This window comes from Sphaerodactylus townsendi, linkage group LG09 (genome assembly GCF_021028975.2).
Source record: "Sphaerodactylus townsendi isolate TG3544 linkage group LG09, MPM_Stown_v2.3, whole genome shotgun sequence".
Lineage (NCBI taxonomy): Eukaryota > Metazoa > Chordata > Lepidosauria > Squamata > Sphaerodactylidae > Sphaerodactylus > Sphaerodactylus townsendi.
In genome coordinates this window covers 13,204,376-13,223,630 of record NC_059433.1, presented here as the reverse complement: position 1 = coordinate 13,223,630, position 19,255 = coordinate 13,204,376, and the positions used below count along the sequence as shown (strand labels likewise).

The window sequence follows — 19,255 nt, the reverse complement described above, 5'->3', positions numbered from 1 at the left end:
GGGCTTTCTTTAGGCTTTGGGAATTATAGAGTTCTTCCAAGGAGGGGAGAGGGCAGCCAATAATCCTCTGTGCAGTAGTGATCACCCTTTGGAGCGCCTTCCTATCTGCCACTGTGCGACTGGAGAACCATACACAAATGCATTAGGTTAAGGCACTCTCTATAGCACTCTCTATAGCACTTAAGGAAGTGCAGAAGATTTTTGATCTTTAAAGAATGCAGTGCCACAGGACAGCCCTCTTGAGAGACAGTGTGGTGTAGTGGTTAACAGTGGCAAATTGTAAATCTGGAGAACTGGGCTTGATTCCTCGCTCTTTCACTTGAAGCCTGCTGGGTGACTTTGGGCTAGTCACCGTTCTCTCTGAACTCTCTCAGCCACAAACGAGGTATAAAACCCTCACAATACAACAACCTTTATTAGGCATATTAAAATAGGCTCCAGAGCGTTACAGACATTTCTGAAGTACAAATCAAAAGTACCTTCAAAACACAGACAGATCAACTGTATCTAGCATTGGACGTTACTTAGAAAATTCTGTCACTTGTAAAAGAAATTATGCTACTTTTTCCAAGAGCATGGCTCTGTGTTGTTTAACAAAAGCTCCACAACAGAGTTGTCAGAGTCTCTTTCAGATTTGTCTAAGACCCGCCCAGGAGAGAAGTTCCTAATACCCACATATCTCAGACAGTCAAGTATAATGTGAGCAAGAGTCTCCACTTGGTTTTTACAGTGTGGACAGACCCAATCCTGGAGAGGGATAGATAGGTAGCGACCCTCACTTCTTTCTCTTCTTCCTCTTCTTTTTCTGGTGTCACCACCACCAACAACAACAACAACAACCTTCATTAGGCATATAAAATAGGCTCCAGAGCGTTACTGGTGTCCCCCAATTCTGCAGCTGTAGAGTAGCGGGCAACTCGTCAGTTTGAACTTTTGTTGGACAATGCGTTTTATTGCAGGAGTGAGACTATTCTTTTCCACCTTGGAAAAGGATCTCTTCCATGGCGGGGGAAGGCATATTTTTTACCATCTGAACTAATATATTTATATTTTGTATTTAAATTATCAGGGTCATCCTACAGGAATTTTGACAGCTATGGTAGCCACAGTACCTTTGTATAAGAGGAATCTCAGCCACACTGTCTCACTTAATTTATTTTATTTACTTATCGACTTTTATTTATGTATTGCCTTTCTTACTGAAACTCACGATGGGTTACAATGGTTTTTTTTTTTAATCAACCAGACAGCATATGATATCTAATAAGTAATGCAATAGGACTGGCGAATACGGAATTAGAAAACAAAGCAATCACAAAACTCTAATGCGTGAGATACCACAGTGATGGAAGTGGATTAGAAATGGAAACGATTTTGTAATAAAAGCACGGGGATATGCATAGTAAATATGCAGTAGGCTGCAATTTTGTTTCCATATAAAAGTATTCTCCTGAGTTGTTCTATTATATGACCCTTCTGTCCAAGACCTAAAAACTCCCAGAGAGGCCGTGGCTGAACCGAGATAGAAATAGGCAGAGTGTTTGTGGAAGATTATTCAGTTTTTTCAAGATGTCTTGATGCGGTTGTCCAAGTGTTTCCCCTTTCACGAATTTTTACCTGCTGCTCTCACCTTGTGGCCCCACCATTTTGCCCTTACCCTTTAACTAGATCTTCCTAAGAGCAGGTGCACTCTGATCTGGAGGAACCAGGTTTGATTCCCAGCTCTGCCGCTTGAGATGTGGAGGCTTATCTGGAGAATTCAGATTAGCCTGTGCACTCCCACACACGCCAGCTGGGTGACCTTGGGCTAGTCACAGCTTCTCGGAGCTCTCTCAGCCCCACCCACCTCACAGGGTGTTTGTTGTGAGGGGGGAAGGGCAAGGAGATTGTAAGCCCCTTTGAGTCTCCTATAGGAGAGAAAGGGGGATATAAATCCAAACTCTTCTCTTCTTCTTCTTCTTCTTCTTCTTCTTCTTCTTCTTCTTCTTCTTCTTCTTCTTCTTCTTCTTCTTAATATGGGGCCAATGTAGAGTGCAAGATTTCCATATAATTCAGTTTCACATTCATCCCGCTCTTCTGTGACCACAGCTAATTTGCTATTTCTCTGAAATCCCTGTGTTTTCTCCTCATTTTCACATTTCATTCCTTACATTTATGTTGAACTCTTTCTCTTGTGAATTAAAAGTTATGTACAAGGATAGGGCTGTTCTGTTTTTACGACAGTCCTGTGAGGCAGGTTTAGGCTGAGATTTGGTAGTTGGCCACATGTTTCCTTAGCATGTTTGCTTAGAAGTAAGCCCTGCTGAGCTTATGTGTGTTCAGTTGCAGCCTATAGTGCCAACCTAATCATCTATATCCTTCTAAGTCCAGTGAAGTCCACGGGGCTTATCAGCTTCATGCTAGAGTGGGGATTTCAAGCTAGATCTTCCTAGTCTTGCCTGTTAACTATTACAACACATGAATGTTGTGCTTACATTTCAACTATTTTCTGTCCCTAACAGTTCTATAACAACACACAGCTGGATGAAAGGTTCCCTGCTCTCTTTGTCTGTCTTTAGAAAGGCTAATTTTCAAGAAAACTGAACTTGTTCCTGGTAAAACGGGCACAAGTCCCTGTGCAAAATGTTAATTGTGTCCCATGACACCCTCCTCCCGCCACCAAATATGAGAATTCCAGTCCCTTCATTTTAGCGTGCGTTCCTACCAGCTTCCAGTAAAAATAATAATTGGAAAACGTTAGATGAAAATATTAAATGAAAAAGTAGACACCGCTATTAATGACATGGGAATTAACGATGAAATAAAAGCCTGATAAAATGAGAATTATTAAAGGAAGGGAAACAAATCAGGGCTGTCTTAACATTGTTGTATATTTATAATGTCCTGGGTTATACAGCATCTGGCTCTGTTAATTCTATATTTCAAATAATTATTTTTATTCAGTTATTTGTATTTTTCTAACATCCTTCCCTCAAGGAGCTAAGGGGGCATGTATCGTTCTACGCGCCTCCAGTTTTTATCCTCACAATAGCCGTGTGAGGTAAGTTAGGATGAGAGAGTTAGAGAATGACTGACCCAACTTGATTCTGGTTCTCCCCCATTTCAGTTAAGCATCCTGAGGGATTTTTTTTCCATACTAGCTGTTGATGGTTATGTCCAACCACTCTCAATCAGAGGTGGGATCCAGCAGGTTCTCACAGGTTCCCGAGAGTAGGTTACTAATTATTTGTGTGTGCCGAGAGGGGGTTACTAATGGGTGATTTCGACATGTAATTCTTGCCTTAGTTAGGCCCCTCCTCTCAGCAGTAGTGCGCAGAACTTGAAGCAGTCTAGCATGAGGTGCACCGGCGTGCGTGGCAGCCTGCGCCTGTGTGCATTTATTTCCTGCCCAAGGACTGGCGCAGCAGCTGCATCCTTGCCACAGCCCCACCCAGGAATGCCCTGCCCCCAGAATGCCCGGCCACACCCCCATTGCGCCCCGCCCAGCCCCATTGACGCTACGCCACAGTTTGAGTCCCACCACCGTGGGAACCAGTTACTAAATTTTTTGGATCCCACCACTGCTCTCAATACTTTATGGTACTAAGTTAAATGATGTTGGTTCATATTTATTGGAATGTGTAAGAGGCATGCTTTTCAGGGGCGATGACCTGTTTTTCCTCACATTTTAAATACCTTCCAATACGTTTTTAATACTTCCAAGACCCAGTTCATGTCTTCCCAAAGCAAGGAAGGATCCTTTGAAAAGCAATGTTTCTTTGTTTTGGTCATGTATTGCCTCAGTGATGAAGAGGGCCTCGAATCTTTCCTCTGAAATTCATGGCGGCCTTGCTTTTTGTTCATATTTATTTACAGCTGCAAGAATCCAATACAGACCGACAGCTGATTGAGACTTCTCCTGTCCTCCAGAAACTGACTGAGTTTGAAGATGCCATTGGGGTGATTTTTACTCACGTTCGACTTCTGGCCAGAGCTTTCACTTTAAGGACTGTTGGTTTTAACCATCTGACTCTGTAAGTTTTTTTTAAAAAGCTACTTCATGTATTTTCTTCCAGACAGGCAAGCTAAAGGTCTCCGCGCCTTGTGAGATTGGAACTGGGTTTCTAGCTCCCGTGCTCCCACCCTGCTAAGTTTTGTTAATGACGAGAGAGCATGTATTCAAATAAACCCACGACTTCCCAGATTCTATATATCTAATTCTGAACATGTCTCCTGAAATCCCACAATGGGGTCAGATACAGAAAAAGACGCATTTAGAAAAATCTGGGAAGATCAGCCAGGTTTGCAAAAAAAAAGCTTAATTTTTTTTTTTAAAGAAGGGGACAATTAAAAAAGAACAGTTTGAAATTTCAAGGGCTTGTGCGATTAACCTCATAAGATTTTGGCAGCTTATTTGGACTGTCTGGGCAACAGCAGGCATCAGAGTCATCGGCCTGTAATTTAAAGTTAAAAAATATCGTACAACGTTTAGGTAATCCAACATGGCTGCTGCCGTTTCATTTTTGCAACTTGAGGTCAATTGGCAGTGGGAAGAAATGGGCAGGCAGGAGAGATGAGAAGGAAGATTGGATGGAGAGAGGAACGAAACCAGAGTGGAGAAAGAGAGGAAAGAAACATGGAGCAAAAAAAGGGCGGGATGAGTGAGGGAAGGAAGTTGAAGCGGGGGAGGAAGATTGACGGAATAACTGGAGGGAAAGTAAAAGATTGGCGGGTGGGCAGGAGGCAGGGACAGGGGAGAAGGAGCCGGGACTGCAAGGGAAACGGAAGGGAGAAGAGAAGAAGAAGAAGAAGAAGAAGAAGAAGAAGAAGAAGAAGAAGAAGAAGAAGAAGAAGAAGAAGAAGAAGAAGAAGAAGAAGAAGAAGAGGAGGAGGAGGAGGAGGAGGAGGAGGAGGAGGAGGAGGAGGAGGAGGAGGAGGAGGAGGAGTTTGGATTTATATCCCCCCTTTCTCTCCTGCAGGAGACTCAAAGGGGCTTACAATCTCCTTGCCCTTCCCCCCTCACAACAAACACCCTGTGAGGTGGGTGGGGCTGAGAGAGCTCCAAGAAGCTGTGACTAGCCCAAGGTCACCCAGCTGGCGTGTGTGGGAGTGCACAGGCTAATCTGAATTCCCCAGATAAGCCTCCACAGCTCAGGCGGCAGAGCGGAGAATCAAACCCGGTTAATGCTTTAATATAGTTATTGTGAAATAGTTTTATGACTAATTGTTGTATTTTGAATTGTGTGTGTAAGCCACCCTGAGCCCAGATTTGGTCAAGAAAGGGTGGGGTAATAAATCTAATAAATAAATAAAATAAGCCATTGGATAATTGTGGTCCCAATCACAACATGGATTGAAACAAGACAACCTGATTCGTATTGCATTCCTCCAGATTAGATACACGAGCTCTTAACCTCCTACACCACTGCTGGAGGAGGGTATATTTATTTATTTATTTATTTATTTATTTTTGGAACTTTTATACCGCCCCATCCCCGAAGGGGATTTCTGCTGGAGGAGGGTATATAAGATTTCTCCTAACGCGTCTTCACATCTCCCCCCGCCCCATCTGCTGCTTAGTAATAAAAGGAGTAGAGGAACAGAGGACATTCGTGAACCCAAAACGTTGTCACTGTCCTGCTTTGTGTGGCGGAGAGGCTAGGGAAGAGCTGTCTTAAGTATCCGACTGCTTTCAGACCCCACATAAACTCATGAATAATTCAGAAATCTATACTGCAAAATAATAAAGCTGGAGAGTCAATGCTATCTTCATTTCTTTTTTGCAGAAGTGTCCAAACCAAGGGATCTAGAGGGCCAGAGTTAGACTCCCCGGTCTACAGTATGCTAGGTTCTGAACAGGCTCCTGTGTTAGATTTGAATTTGACGATAATTTCCTTTGGGGTGGACTCAGCTGAAGTGGTTTTGTGGCAGTCTGTTGTCTAGGTTCAAATCTCCAGTCATGCCATAGAAACTTGCTGGGTGACCTTGGGCCAGTCACACACTTTCAGCTCTGACACTGGCTAGCATTTGGATGGGAGAACTCCAAGGAATACCAGGGTGAGGATATTGAGGCAAGCAATGGAAAACCACCTCCCAGTGTCACTTGCCTTGAAAACCCTATGGCCGTGGTGGCGAACCTTTGGCACTCCAGATGTTATGGACTACAATTCCCATCAGCCCCTACCAGCATGGCCCAGGATGTATGCCGAACCTTTGGCAGTCCATGTAACATGGCCATGCTGGCAGGTGCCTGAAAGTAGTCTCGCCACCAGCCTAGCATGGCCATGCTGGCAGATGATAAGCCTGAGTCTCCCTTTATCTGGAGATATAAGACCCTCCCTGCATTATAAAGTGCGGCCCCGTGAATTGCTGGTGAAAAAAGCCCTTTTGGACAGCTGCTTACATCTTTTAAGAGAGGCAGCATGGTATAGTGGTTAAGAGCAGGTGGACTCTAGTCTGAAGAACTGGGTTTGATTCTCCACTCCTCCGCATGAGCTTTGGAGTCTTCTCTGGTGAATCATATTTGTTTCCATGCTCCTACATTCCTGCTGGGTGACCTTGGCTAGTCACAGTTCTTCACAACTCTCTCAGCCCCACCTACTTCACAAGATGCCTGCTGTGGGGAGATGAAGGGAAAGGTGTTTGTAAGTCCCTTGTAAGCGGAGAAAGGGGGGTATAAATCAAAACTCTTATTCTTCTGGTTATGTTTCCTTGTAGATTAAAACATGCAGTATTTGAACTTTTAAAAGAAGAATCTGACATTTATTCAAATAGGTAGCTGGCCGCAAAGTCCCAAAGCCCCAAGGAACCTGTTACTTCTATGAATTCTTATTTTGGTTTTGCATTATCAAAGTGAAAAGATGAAGATATAATTTTGGCGGGAAACTGACATTTCCGTAAATGTGCCATTAAAATACAAGTGGCCTTGTCAGTAAGCAAGCATCTTTTGACATTCGTGGTTCAGATTTGCATCTGCTAGCCAGGAACTTCTTTGTTGAAACCCCTTCCTGTCCCATTGACCTCTCTGGTCTGCAGTCTGGGAACAATCATATTGGTCTGCCCTTTAGCTGTGTGGTAAGGGTTATGTATGCAAAATACTTTAGATTTTATGTATTTATTTTATTTTATGTCAGCCGACCTCAGGACAGCTGGCATCGTTCATATGCATGCATACTATTCAAAGATGGTGCCTCAATCAACTATTTCACCTTAAGAAGAATGTTCCAACATGGCGGCCGTGAACCAAGAATGACAATAGGGGGCCTGCTTTAACGCATGTCAACTTCCTCCTGTCCCCCTCCCCCCCACACACACTCTCATTGCTGCATCTTCTTGTTTCATGTTTCAGAGGCCATAATCAGAGGATGGAATTTCTGGGTGACTCCATAATGCAGCTGGTGGCAACAGAATACTTATTCATTCATTTCCCTGATCATCACGAAGGCCATCTAACGGTGAGGTTTTGATCCACCACCCCTCCCCAGCGTTGGAGCACAGTGGGGGAGAAAGGAAATGCTGTGGAAATGGGGAGTGAATTAATGTTGGGTTTTGATTAATATCAGCGACTCTTGGGGGCCTCTTGCTCTTAATAACGCACAGTTAATTTGAAGAGAAGTATTGTCACATGACCAAGGACATGTTTGATTCATGTCACCCATATAAGATATTTTGTCTTCAGTTTTGATATCTACAATGATCAAGGTTTATTTATTTATTTTTGTGGTGTTAACTCACTTTTACCCCCGCTGTTTGGAAAGGTGGAGCTCTCTCCGGTTCAGAGAAGTGAACGGATGAAAATTAAAATATTCAACTTTATAGATGAGTTCCGGCACTCTTTTGGTGTGTGGGGTACAAAAAACCCTGTGATAATTACCTTTTTTCCACCTCACACTACAGGTAATAGTTGTTTACTTGCAGGCCTGGAAAGGCGGTTCATAAGGACAGATATCAACCCAACATCAACAGGGAAGTTTTATTGTTTCCAAGAAGCTGTTTTATCTAGTTATATTTACACAGCTCTAGTATGGACCTCCTTTTTTGTCTCCTGTCCTACGGAATGAACCAGGGTTAGGAATGCTACAGCATAAGATCATGCCAGACCATTCAGTCTGTACTTCTTTTTTTCCCCTTGGAATTACAGAAATCAGAGGTGGGACTATAGTCAGTATTTCTCTTCTTTTTTAACAGTCTTGTTCACTGTTGCCAGGATTGTGGGCAGATGGGATAGCAGTATGAAATTCCTACGGTCCAGGTTGCTCTGGGCCCCCAGTAGCCAGATGTGAAGTCTGTGGATCACAAGGGGTTAGAATCCCACCTGCCTTATACCCAAGAGCAAAGAATGTCCCCTATTCTTTGTTCTTCTAACAATATATACTTCTATTGTCGAAGGCTTTCCTGGCTGGAATCACTTGCGTGCTGAGTGGTTTCCGGGCTGTATGGCCGTGTTCTAGCAGCATTCTCTCCTGACGTTTCACTTGCATCTGTGGCTGGCATCTTCAGAGGATCCTCTGAAGATGCCAGCCACAGATGCAGGCGAAACGTCAGGAGAGAATGCTGCTAGAACACGGCCATACAGCCCGGAAACCACACAGAACCCAAATATATACTTGTATACACACATATACGTACATACACATATTCTGGAGGTTCTCTTCAGTTGTTCTACTCCATGCCTCTTTAAAATAAATGTATATCTGAATCAGCTTGGAGAACTGAGGTGATCCCCCTCCCTTTACTTTCTCCCTGTTTTTTCTTCAGATAACCACACAAGAAGCTTTCTAAAGTTTGACAAATCAATAGTAGAATTTATTAAAACTATTCAGGGAAATAGGATAGAAAATATATATCAGCTGTAAGGAAAGAAGCAGTTTTATATGAAAGTATGAAGATGTTTTCAACGTTCAGTACAGATGTTTTTAGCTGATAAGATTTCAGTTGGTCAGAGGTTTTTTTTTTAATGCTTTAAAATACGATAGACTGTTAAGATGTTTCAAAGGTTTACCACAAGCTGGCACTCAAAGGTTCAGGTGTTAGCTCTGGTGCCTGTAAACGTTATGGAAAGGAGTGTTCTTCCAACCTGCTTTCCCTTCAAACGTTCCAAACTTTATGATCACTTCACAGCTTTTGAAGTGAATCCTTTTAAAGAACTTGGGGTAGAAATCTTTCTCCCACATCGTGTAAATTGCCCTCTCTCTGACACAAACTCTTTCCTCAGTTCTACCCACTCTGTTCAGGAGACAAACTAGCTCTGCTCTCAGAACCGGGGCTACAGAAAGATTGCTTCTTTAGCTAGAGCAGGGTCCCTTTTCCCACTTCTTCAGCTAGAGTAGGGTCTCTTTTCCCCCAATACTGTCTTCCTGCCAACACCACAGGTTTTTCACAGACGCTAAACACATCTGTTCTCTCTGGATCTCAGAGCTGAACTACTGCTAATCCTGTCAGAAGCTCTGACTCCTTTTAAAACTCCCATCTACTCACAGTCTGTTGCTCGCACACGCAGGCTTTTGTTCCTCTGCTTGCTCCTTAGGTCTGTCATGCCAGACAGTACACCAGCCTCATTTTGCTCTGATTTAAGGACAAAGGAACAGTTGGCACAATTACTGATGGTCCAGGCTGACGGCTAAAATCTCAGGGCTTCAGTGATAGCTGAAAACCTCTCCAGGAATCCAGAAATGACTCACTGTAACCACTGGCTTGGCTTTAAACCATATCAAGAGCTCTGATGCAGCGCTATACACTTGTTACGTTTTCTAGCTAAGCAAAAAGTTAAAGAGAGACATTCTGTATTTCTAAGGTCTGTCCGGTTTGCTGAATCAAGAAAAAGTAACGAAGGAGCGGTAAATCCCATTAAGTTCCAATAAGTAGGGTTTGCGTCACTTTTCTCACTCAGCGAGCATCTTTATTGGGGCAGAGTGAACCTGTGTTGGATCTTGTCAACCCATTTACACCGCCCCATAGAACTTCATGGGACCCATTTGCAATCCAACCTTTTCCTATTTGCATGGCCCAACCCCGGGTTCTGGCATGAAGATGGAGAAAATCAGCTTTTGTGTATCTAGATTTCAGTGGCTTTTGCCAGAGTTTTCACCAATTTCCTCTCCAAATGCAACTATGGAACCTTTAAGTACTCAGTGTTGGGCAGGAGATTTATCCATCAGTATCTAGTATCCCTATCCTGTCCTGGTGTTCTGTCACATTATTTTTATTTATTTATTTATTTATTTATTTATTTATTTATTTATTTATTTATTTATTTATTGTTTAATCTTATATACCTTATACCTTAGAGACCGCAATACCCCTACTCGACCTCTGCGCTCGGCAGAGGCCAACTTACTGGTGGTTCCTGGCCCCTCAATGATGCGGCTGGCCTCCACACGGGCCAGGACCTACATACATACATACATACATACATACATACATACATACATACATACATACATACATACATACATACATACATACATACCGCCCTATCCTCAGAGAGCTCTGGGCGGTGCACAACAAAATCAAATCCTAATACAGCTAAACACAAACAAGATTAAACAATTAAAACGTCCATACAAATAAATTACCAATCCCTTTTTAAAAACAGCGGTTAAAATCCAATTCAAATGTCAGATTTCAGAAATTCAAAGGCGCCCCGCAAGCCCACTGTTAAAAAACCCTCCCCAACGGGAAGACTGCTAGCTCCGTCAATAAGGTGTAAAATATAGGCAGAGACAAGAACAGAAGGGGGGCACCATTCAACTGCTGGTTCCTCCAAAGGCCCGGTGGAACAACTCAGTCTTACAGGCCCTGCGGAATTCACCAGGGTCCCGCAGGGCCCGGACAGCTGGAGGAAGAGTGTTCCACCAGGCCGGGGCCAGGGCCGTAAAAGCCCTGGTCCACATGGAGGCCAGCCATATTAGGGAAAGGTGTGTTTCTGTTTTGTTTTGAATACAAAACCTGGTATACCTTTTGCATCTATAACCAAAGAAGCAGAGAGTTTTCCTATTTAACAAAAACTGTTTTGTATCTGACTGCATCTTTCTCTTCCCCTTTTTATCTGGAACGCCCTCGTGACCACGACCTTCTGTTTAGCATAATTTCGATTAACGTCTTCGTTTCTTTTGTCAGCAAATTAATAATCTGTGTTCCATTCCTTATCGCCAGCCCTGCCCCTCTTTCTGTTCTCTTTTATCTAATTGAGCAGAAATACACTTTAAAAGTTGCCTTTGATTTTGCTCGGGCGCCTGCTACTTTTGCGACGCGCCAGGCTGCTGGCCCCTCGAAGCCTCTGCCCGTATCTTTCCATCTTTTGCTGCAATTTTACCTCTTGGGCTGTTCACCCAGCCTTCGCATCCTATGCAAATTTCAACCCACTGCTCAGATTTGCTTGCTGAGCCATTGATTTACAGCAAAAATTTGTCCTGACAGTAAGTTACGTGCTTATTCTTTTGGAAAGTTGCTGCTGTTAATTAAAGCGCTTGGCTCCCTCTTCGTGTCAGCCTCATCTTACTTCTCGCAGTCCTTAATTCTCTGTTGCTACAGATGGCTGCATATTTTTTTTTAAATTAACACTGCTGTCCTCTTACAATGGCCACGCTGGGGACCGGCTCGTTCTGCCCAGTATCACAGAAAGGATTATAGGTCATCAAGTGTATTTGAATTAAATTGGCCAAAGTTGTAATAATAGGCCCAGGTCCAGCATGAGAGTAATAATTCTACCACACAGCACCGTAATTTTGAAAATTAGAAAGGGTTGTAACATAGACACTTCCCTCATTAAAAGTATAAGTTTTTCTCTGGCGTTGAGTCGCTCTGCGTGTTTTATGGAAATACAGTGTGCTGAATACCTAAGAGAAATGAAATTGAGGGTGATTCTTACCCCCTTCACCTTGCTCTGTTGAGGAGAGATGCGCACGGACTGGTTTGCTGTCCCTTTTCAGAACCTCTTTTGAGGCTCTTCTCCCTGGGGGGCCGAACCGAGAGAGAGGAGGACTCCCTCTCATCATCACCTTCTCGGTATCGGTCCCTCGCCAGGAGTTGCCAGGTGCCTCGCCATCCGTCACCCGTACCTGCGACCCCCTTCCTGATGTATCCCTCACCTTTTGCCTTCCTCCAACCTCTTCCCAATTCATCTCGCTCCCTAAGTGGGACTGTATGGGTCTCTGCAGCCGGCAGCCGGCCTTGGTTCCTGGAGATCGTAAGACTTCAGAAAAGACTGGCACAGCCCTAATGTTGAAAGCCACACTCTAATTTGGCAGACGCGAGAGCAGGAGGAATGCGGACTCTTTCCCTGCGTCTCTGTGGGGCAGCCCAGTGCTCTGCATCTCAGAGGAAGAGCCTCCATGCTTAAATTCTCCATCGGGCACAGAGCGTTTTGCCCATGTGCATCATCCGCATCATACGGAGAATTTCAGTGCTTATTGCCAGATGATGCTGGCAGTAGCTGGTGGTAACATGAGGGCACAAACCGCCAGCCTGGATTCCTGCTGTTGCTTGTGACACCCTTATTAAGAAAAGCACAGCGTGGCTCCCTCCTGACTTGACTAATGATATTTGTTAGCGCTCTGGCAACAGCGTTCCTGGCTCCTGCATCATAGCTCTGCCTGTTTTCGGTGTCCTTGAAAAATACCTCGTTTGCTTGTCTCACTTGTGAAGTTTCTCCGAGTGGTCACTTGTCCACCATTCCCAAACTCCACCTGCCATCCACTCCGCAATAGAATGCTGGAGATGTCCCAAGATGGTGAGATGCAACAGTTTGGTCAGTGTCCTTCGTGACCTGAACATTCACCTGAGAACGGAGGTCCCCGACAGGTTGCTTGCGGGCACCCTAACTCCTTTTCTGGTTCCCACCAAGCATTTTTAAGAAGCAGGTGGGGTCAGGGTAGAGCCGTGGTGGCGAACCTTTGGCACTCCAGATGTCATGGACTACAATTCCCATCAGCCCCTGCCAGCATGGCCAATTGGCAGGGGCTGATGGGAATTGTAGTCCATGACATCTGGAGTGCCAAAGGTTCGCCACCATGGGGGTAGAGTTTTGGCCCCAACAAGGCCTCGAATTGACTGTTGAAGATTTCCCTCCAGTGAGTTTATTCCCATTGTGGGGCTCCGTTTCTGTGGTGGAAAGTTTCCCTCCAGCGAATCCCTTCCATTTGAGGACTGCATTTTTGCAGCGGAAGGATTCCCACCCAAATGCCTGGTTTATGAATTTCTTCCTAATTTGAGAGTCCCTTGTAATATATGATCCACACATACACGTTATGCATCACTGTACAATATGAATTCCTTCCCATTTTGAGGCTCTGCTTCCTCATTGGAAAGTCCTCCCCCCCCTCGTGAATTTCTTCCCACTGGAAGCTTCGTTTCTATGATTGACCCACCCACCCCTTACCCCTCAGTTCCTGGTTTATGATTGAATATATCTGATTCACAACATGGCCAAAAGTGTAGATAATTAAATCTGTAGATTGAAGATCAGAGGGCAGAGCAGATCAAGTGTACATTGATTCCTAGAAATGGGAGAAGGAAACAGGGAAAAGTGAGGATTTGGAGACTGCCAGGAGGAGGGAAAGAGAAAATAACGGAAGGAGGGGAATATTAGAGGAAATGAAGGGTCCTCCTGCAGCTCCTGGCAGATTCTCCATCGTGCAACTGGGCCGCAGTTTTCTCAAGGGCTCATTCCGCACAGGCAGAATAATGCACTTTCAAACTGCTTTCAGTGCTCTTTGAAGCTGTGCGGAATAGCAAAATCCACTTGCAAACAGTTGTGAAAGTGGTTTGAAAACGCATTATTTTGCGTGTGCGGAAGGGGACAAGGGAGAAAACTTGAAAGGGGGCAGATAAAGGTAGATTAGCTAGAGGTGAGAATGAGACAGGAAATTGAAAGAAGCTGTAGTGCCTTCAAAGAAGGGAAAGAGAAAATAGTGGGGGGAGAGGAAGTGAGATTCCCTCTGCAAGTCCTTGCAGATCCCACTCTTATTTCTGCCTGATGTTGGCCTCTAATTCAGCCTATGAATGCTCGTTCCCCTGCTATTCATCACTAAATTATGAAGATGGGGCTGCAATGGAGAACTTCCCCTCCACTGCCCGATTACTGACATGCCTCCCCTTCGGGCTCTTTTTTTTTTGCGTTGGAAACCCACCGTCCACAACAAATTTCTTCCAGTTTTTTTTTTTTTTTGGCTTCCTTTCAATGTTGGAACTCATCAGCAACTTTGGATCTCTGTCGCTGCACAGGCAAACTCTCCCCCCCCCCCCCCTGCAGTCTGGTTAATGGCATTTTAAGCTTAGGCTGTTATTTTCATTTACGCTAATTAGAAACGTTTTCAACAACAGGGAAGATACCCTCCCTTCTCCCGTTATCTCCCTTATTGCTGGAACTCCAGCTTCAGCTGTCCCTCCCGCTGTGCCGGGTGGAATAAACAGAGGGTTTCTTCAACGGTAACAAAAACACTTGCCCCTCAATAGAATAACACCCCACCCCCACCCCCCCAAATCTCGTCTCCAAACACTTTCCCTCCTGGGCCAACAGTTCAACAAGGGCTAGAGAACTGATCCACAAGCAGAGCAGGTATTGCACCTTTGCCTTTCCAGCAGGTCTAAATGTGACACGCTGTCTTGTGTTGACAGTTGCTGCGCAGCTCTCTGGTCAACAACAGGACGCAAGCCAAAGTGGCCGAAGAACTCGGCATGCAAGAGTTCGCCATCACCAACGACAAGACGAAGCGGCCAGTGGCCTTGCGGACCAAGACCCTGGCCGACCTTTTGGAGTGTGAGTCCTAATTGTCCTAATTAACTTCCTTCCTTCGTGTAAAATAAATTGGAAGTGAGAATAACTTGTCAGAGTGTGTGGAAGAAGTTAAAATGAAGTCAAATGGTTGTTCCTGTCCTGTCTTTAATAGAGGTCCAGGGATGTAAGGTCGGGCTGAGGATAAGAACGCTTCCAATTTTATAAATTTGGTAACTTTATTTGCTCATTAGAGGGGTTTTTTTTGTTCATGGTTGATGTGTAGTCCAGATTGAATCAGCACTAATGTTTAAGTGAATTGTCTTATTGTGTACCCATCCCTATTCCAGCCATATAGTTATTATTGTTATTATCATCACCATTATTTTGATTTTGAGACTGCTCCCCCCACCCATCCACTTGGGTGGTCTTGGAGTGATTTTAAAATAGTTTCACACTAAAATAGTTATACAAATTGTCATATTTCCTTCAGTCACGGCACCTTAAGAAATAAAATCCAGCAGGACGGGATGGTCGAATTTAATTCATAATATATTTAAAAATTACAAATATCCATACAAGAAAAAGGGAAGAGATGAGGGCAAGGTTGAAAGTTGTCGCATTTTATTTAACACCCTGCTGAGGTAGGTTAACCAGAGGCACTGTGGCTGATTACGCACAAGCTGGGGTCAGATGTCTGTCACAGCAAAAGTTCTTGTAAGTTTTTCCTCGAGCCCCACTTCCACTTTGTAGTCTCCCTGTGGCAAGCGAGACCACTCCTAGCATGAATTTAATTTTGCTTCGCCACCAATGCCGGGAGATTTTCCAGCGAGCGCGTCTTTGCCCTGAACCTCTTCCCACCGCCCACAGCCAGCCTGCCTAGCTCCACCCTTCCTGCTCCTCTCACTGCCGTCCACGCCTTCCCCCTCTCTCCCCCCCATTCCACGTTGCTGGTTCCTTCCTTCTTCTGTAAACGCCCATATCAATATATCAATGTATCGATATAACAGAAAGAAATAGCACAAGTGAAATCTGTTTCTGACTCCAGCCCACCTCCCCTGCTTCCGATCATCAGGGAGGGTGTTTAAAAAACTTTTTTCCAAACAAGCCTCTTTTTAAAAACACGACTCTGTCCCATGCCAGCAGCGAAAGAGAGTCGGGGGTGGGGGGAGAGAGGAGGGGAAGGGGGGAGAGAATATCAGCTCCATAGTATTGGGACTACTGAGAGTTATGAGATCTGTGCCTTGAAGAGGGGCAGAGTTAAGAGAACCAGGAAACAGAGGCCTGTTGAGACTACCTTTCAGGAGAACTGTGCTCCCACCTTGTGTGTAAACAGGGGAGACCACACTTCAGCCCACTTCTCCGCTAAAAGGCCCGAGGTAAGTGTTTCATGAATAATGGGCCAGTGACTGTCTCTGTTGTTATCCGGTGAACTATGCCTGAGTGTGGGTGTGAACATGAAGGTATTCTCAGTTCAGTTCGAATGTTGTATCTGCGTTACCACACTAGCTATTTAGGCTAATTTTCTAAAGCTTTATTTGGCAGTGAGGGCAGATTTAAATTAGTAATTGCGTATTCACCTCATGCCTTTTTGTTTGTTTTGCTTCTAGCCTGTTAAAGATACCCTTTCATTTTAAAAAAAATGAGCAGTAGGCTTCCTTTAAAAAAATTATATCCATTTTCGATTTCCATTAAAAGTACCTGCTTATTCCAAGATTCCCCCCTACTATTTAAATGTATTTTATATTTAATCTAATTAGCATTTAAAAACCAAATGATCAGTGATAATGATAATGTCAGAGTGAATAGATGTTAATTTTTAAAAGCCAAATATATAAGGAACTAAACATTCCTTATGGGTTGATAACCTTCATTAACACAAAGAATTATAATTCTCCGAATGCTCTTAAACATTTATAGAAATGTAATAAAATAAAAACAAAAACTGTGAAGGGATCTGCGTAGACCTTAATGTTGCTTAAAGCTAAGAAGAAGAAGAAGAAGAAGAAGAGGAAGAAGAAGAAGAAGAAGAAGAAGAAGAAGAAGAAGAAGAGGAGGAGGAGGAGGAGGAGGAGGAGGAGTTTGGATTTATATCCCCCTTTTCTCTCCTATAGGAGACTCAAAGGGGCTTACAATCTCCCTGCCCTTCCCCCCTCACAACAAACACTCTGTGAGGTAAGTGGGGCTGAGAGAGCTCCGGAAAGCTGTGACTAGCCCAAGGTCACCCAGCTGGCATGTGTGGGAGTGTACAGGCTAATCTGAATTCCCCAGATAGGCCTCCACAGCTCAGGCGGCAGAGCAGGGAATCAAACCCGGTTCCTCCAGATCAGAGTGCACCTGCTCTTAGCCACTATGCCACTACTGCTCTAACAAGAATTCCTGTCATAACAGACGCTGAAACCAAGTCCAAACAATGGTTCAGACTCTTGTTAAGATGGACACCCTGCTTAGCATTGACCAGATTGAAGGCTGGTGCATATCTCTTATTTTTATTTATCCTATTGTATCTTGTAGATATGACAGTTGAAGGCCATGCAGGCCTTTGTCTGCAATAGTCAGTACCTTGAATTGAACCCGGTAACTGATGGGCAGCCACGTGTATAATATGAAACCCCATCTTGCTCTTGATAACTGAGCTAAGTCATTCTGTACCAACTGGAATCTCTGGGTTGACCTCAAGGGTAGGTACCGAGCTAGTGACGGAGGAGCCCCATAGAACAGAGTGGTGAGCCGCAAGTACTGCAACGTTCTGCTCATGTCCTGAGTTCGAACTCGATGGAAATTGGGTTTCAGGTAGGTGGCCCAAGGTTGACTCAGCCTTCCATCCTGCAGAGGTGGCTAAAACGAGTGCCCAGCTTGCTGAGGGTAAAGTGTAGATGACTGGAGAAGGCAAAGTAAATGCCTGGTAAATGTTGCGATGTGATGTTACCCAATAAGCAGAGGTGGGATCCAGCAGGTTCTCGCAGGTTCCCGAGAATAGGTTACTCATTATTTGTGTGTGCCGAGAGGGGGTTACTAATTGGTGATTTTGCCACGTGATTTTTGCCTTAGTGACGCCCCTCCTCTCAGCAGTAGCGCGCAGAACTTGAAGCAGTCTAGCAGGAGGTGCACCGGCGTGCGTGGCAGCCTGCGCCTGCGTGCATTCGTTTCCTGCCCAAGGACCGGCGCAGCGGCTGCGTCCTTGCCACAGCCCCTCCCAGGAATGCCCCACCCCCAGAATGCCCGGTCACGCCCCCATCGTGCCCCGCCCCATCCCATTGGTGCTACACCACAGTTTGAATCCCACCACCATGGGAACCTGTTACTAAAATTTTTGGATCCCACCACTGCCAATAAGTCAGTCATGACCCAGTGCTTTCTCAGAGGATCTACCTTTACCTAGTTAGCAACTGTTATTACTAACTTGTAGTACCCTGAGTTGCACCTTGTAGAAATATATGTGTTTAAATAGAGAGAGTTTGCACACGTCCTTACACCCCTGCCTTGAATCCGTGGCATGCTGCAGTTATATAACCTGTGGCATTGGCCTTGGGTGACCCACGAGAGGAAGGGGGGGCTGTATTTTACCAGGCTTAGTGATGGTGACAGAAAAGGAGGGCAAGTCAACAGCTAGTCTGCTCCTCAGGGTGACTGAGTACATGGCATGTCCATTTAATCGCAGTGGTCAGGAAGGGGTTCAAGAGCTCTGTCACGCCATCAGGACATTATAAAGAAACACAGAGCTGGGTATCTTAAGCATAAGCATAAGCATGTATTGTCATTGTGCAGGCACAACGAAATTTACAGCAGCATTCCTCGATGCACACAATTTCAGACTCATACCCCATCCTCCCTTTCCCCTTCCTCCACCCATCCCTACACAGCCCCAAACACATCAACACGAAGCCACGGAGTTCAGCATTGCCACAGCTCTAGAGTAGAAGCTGTCTCTAAGCCTCTTTGTCCTAGTTTTGATAGACCTGTACCGTCTGCTGGATGGTAACAGTTCAAAAAGAGAGTGTGCTGAATGGGACGGGTCTCTCAGAATATTTTGGGCTTTCTTTAGGCTTTGGGAATTGTAGAGTTCTTCCAAGGAGGGGAGAGGGCAGCCAATAATCTTCAGCAAGGTACAGATGATTTCTTCTAAGGGTTGTGTGTAGATTCACCTGCGTGTTGATTTGGTACGTGGGATCCCAGAAGCCTCATCAGACTTTAGTGTCTACGACAGGACAGCAAACCTTGTCTCAAGAAATAAGAACTGTTGCGACCTAAAGGAACGTAGCCAAAATAGGCATTTTTTTTTCTTTCACTTGAATAATAATGGATTTGCAATTTCATAAATGGCATTGCTTTCAAAGGTACAATAAACTCACGTACTGTGTGTGAAAAGTGTGAATCACTTTTAATATATAAGGATGGCTTGGGGTATTTCTTTTTTAAAGTTGTCCTTCCATTCCAAGTAAAATGGCCATAAATATTGAACCGAGGAAGTTAATCTCTATCCGAACCATTTTAATACATTGTGTGAGTTGAGCAGACCCCCATGTATCTTGCCAAATCCTTTTAGTAAATGGAAGTTGTTCG

At 44.5% G+C, this 19,255-nt stretch overlaps 1 protein-coding gene across 1 annotated transcript in view; it reads left to right on the top strand.

The window, feature by feature from the left end:
• The window catches only part of DROSHA (drosha ribonuclease III), a 132,492-nt gene that overhangs the window by 97,032 nt on the left and 16,205 nt on the right, over positions 1–19,255 (top strand). Inside the window, exons 24-26 of the mRNA XM_048508504.1 lie at positions 3,856–4,013; positions 7,328–7,433; positions 14,596–14,737. Of these exons, the coding sequence (XP_048364461.1) occupies positions 3,856–4,013; positions 7,328–7,433; positions 14,596–14,737 (406 nt within the window). The remainder of the gene's footprint in view (positions 1–3,855; positions 4,014–7,327; positions 7,434–14,595; positions 14,738–19,255) is intronic.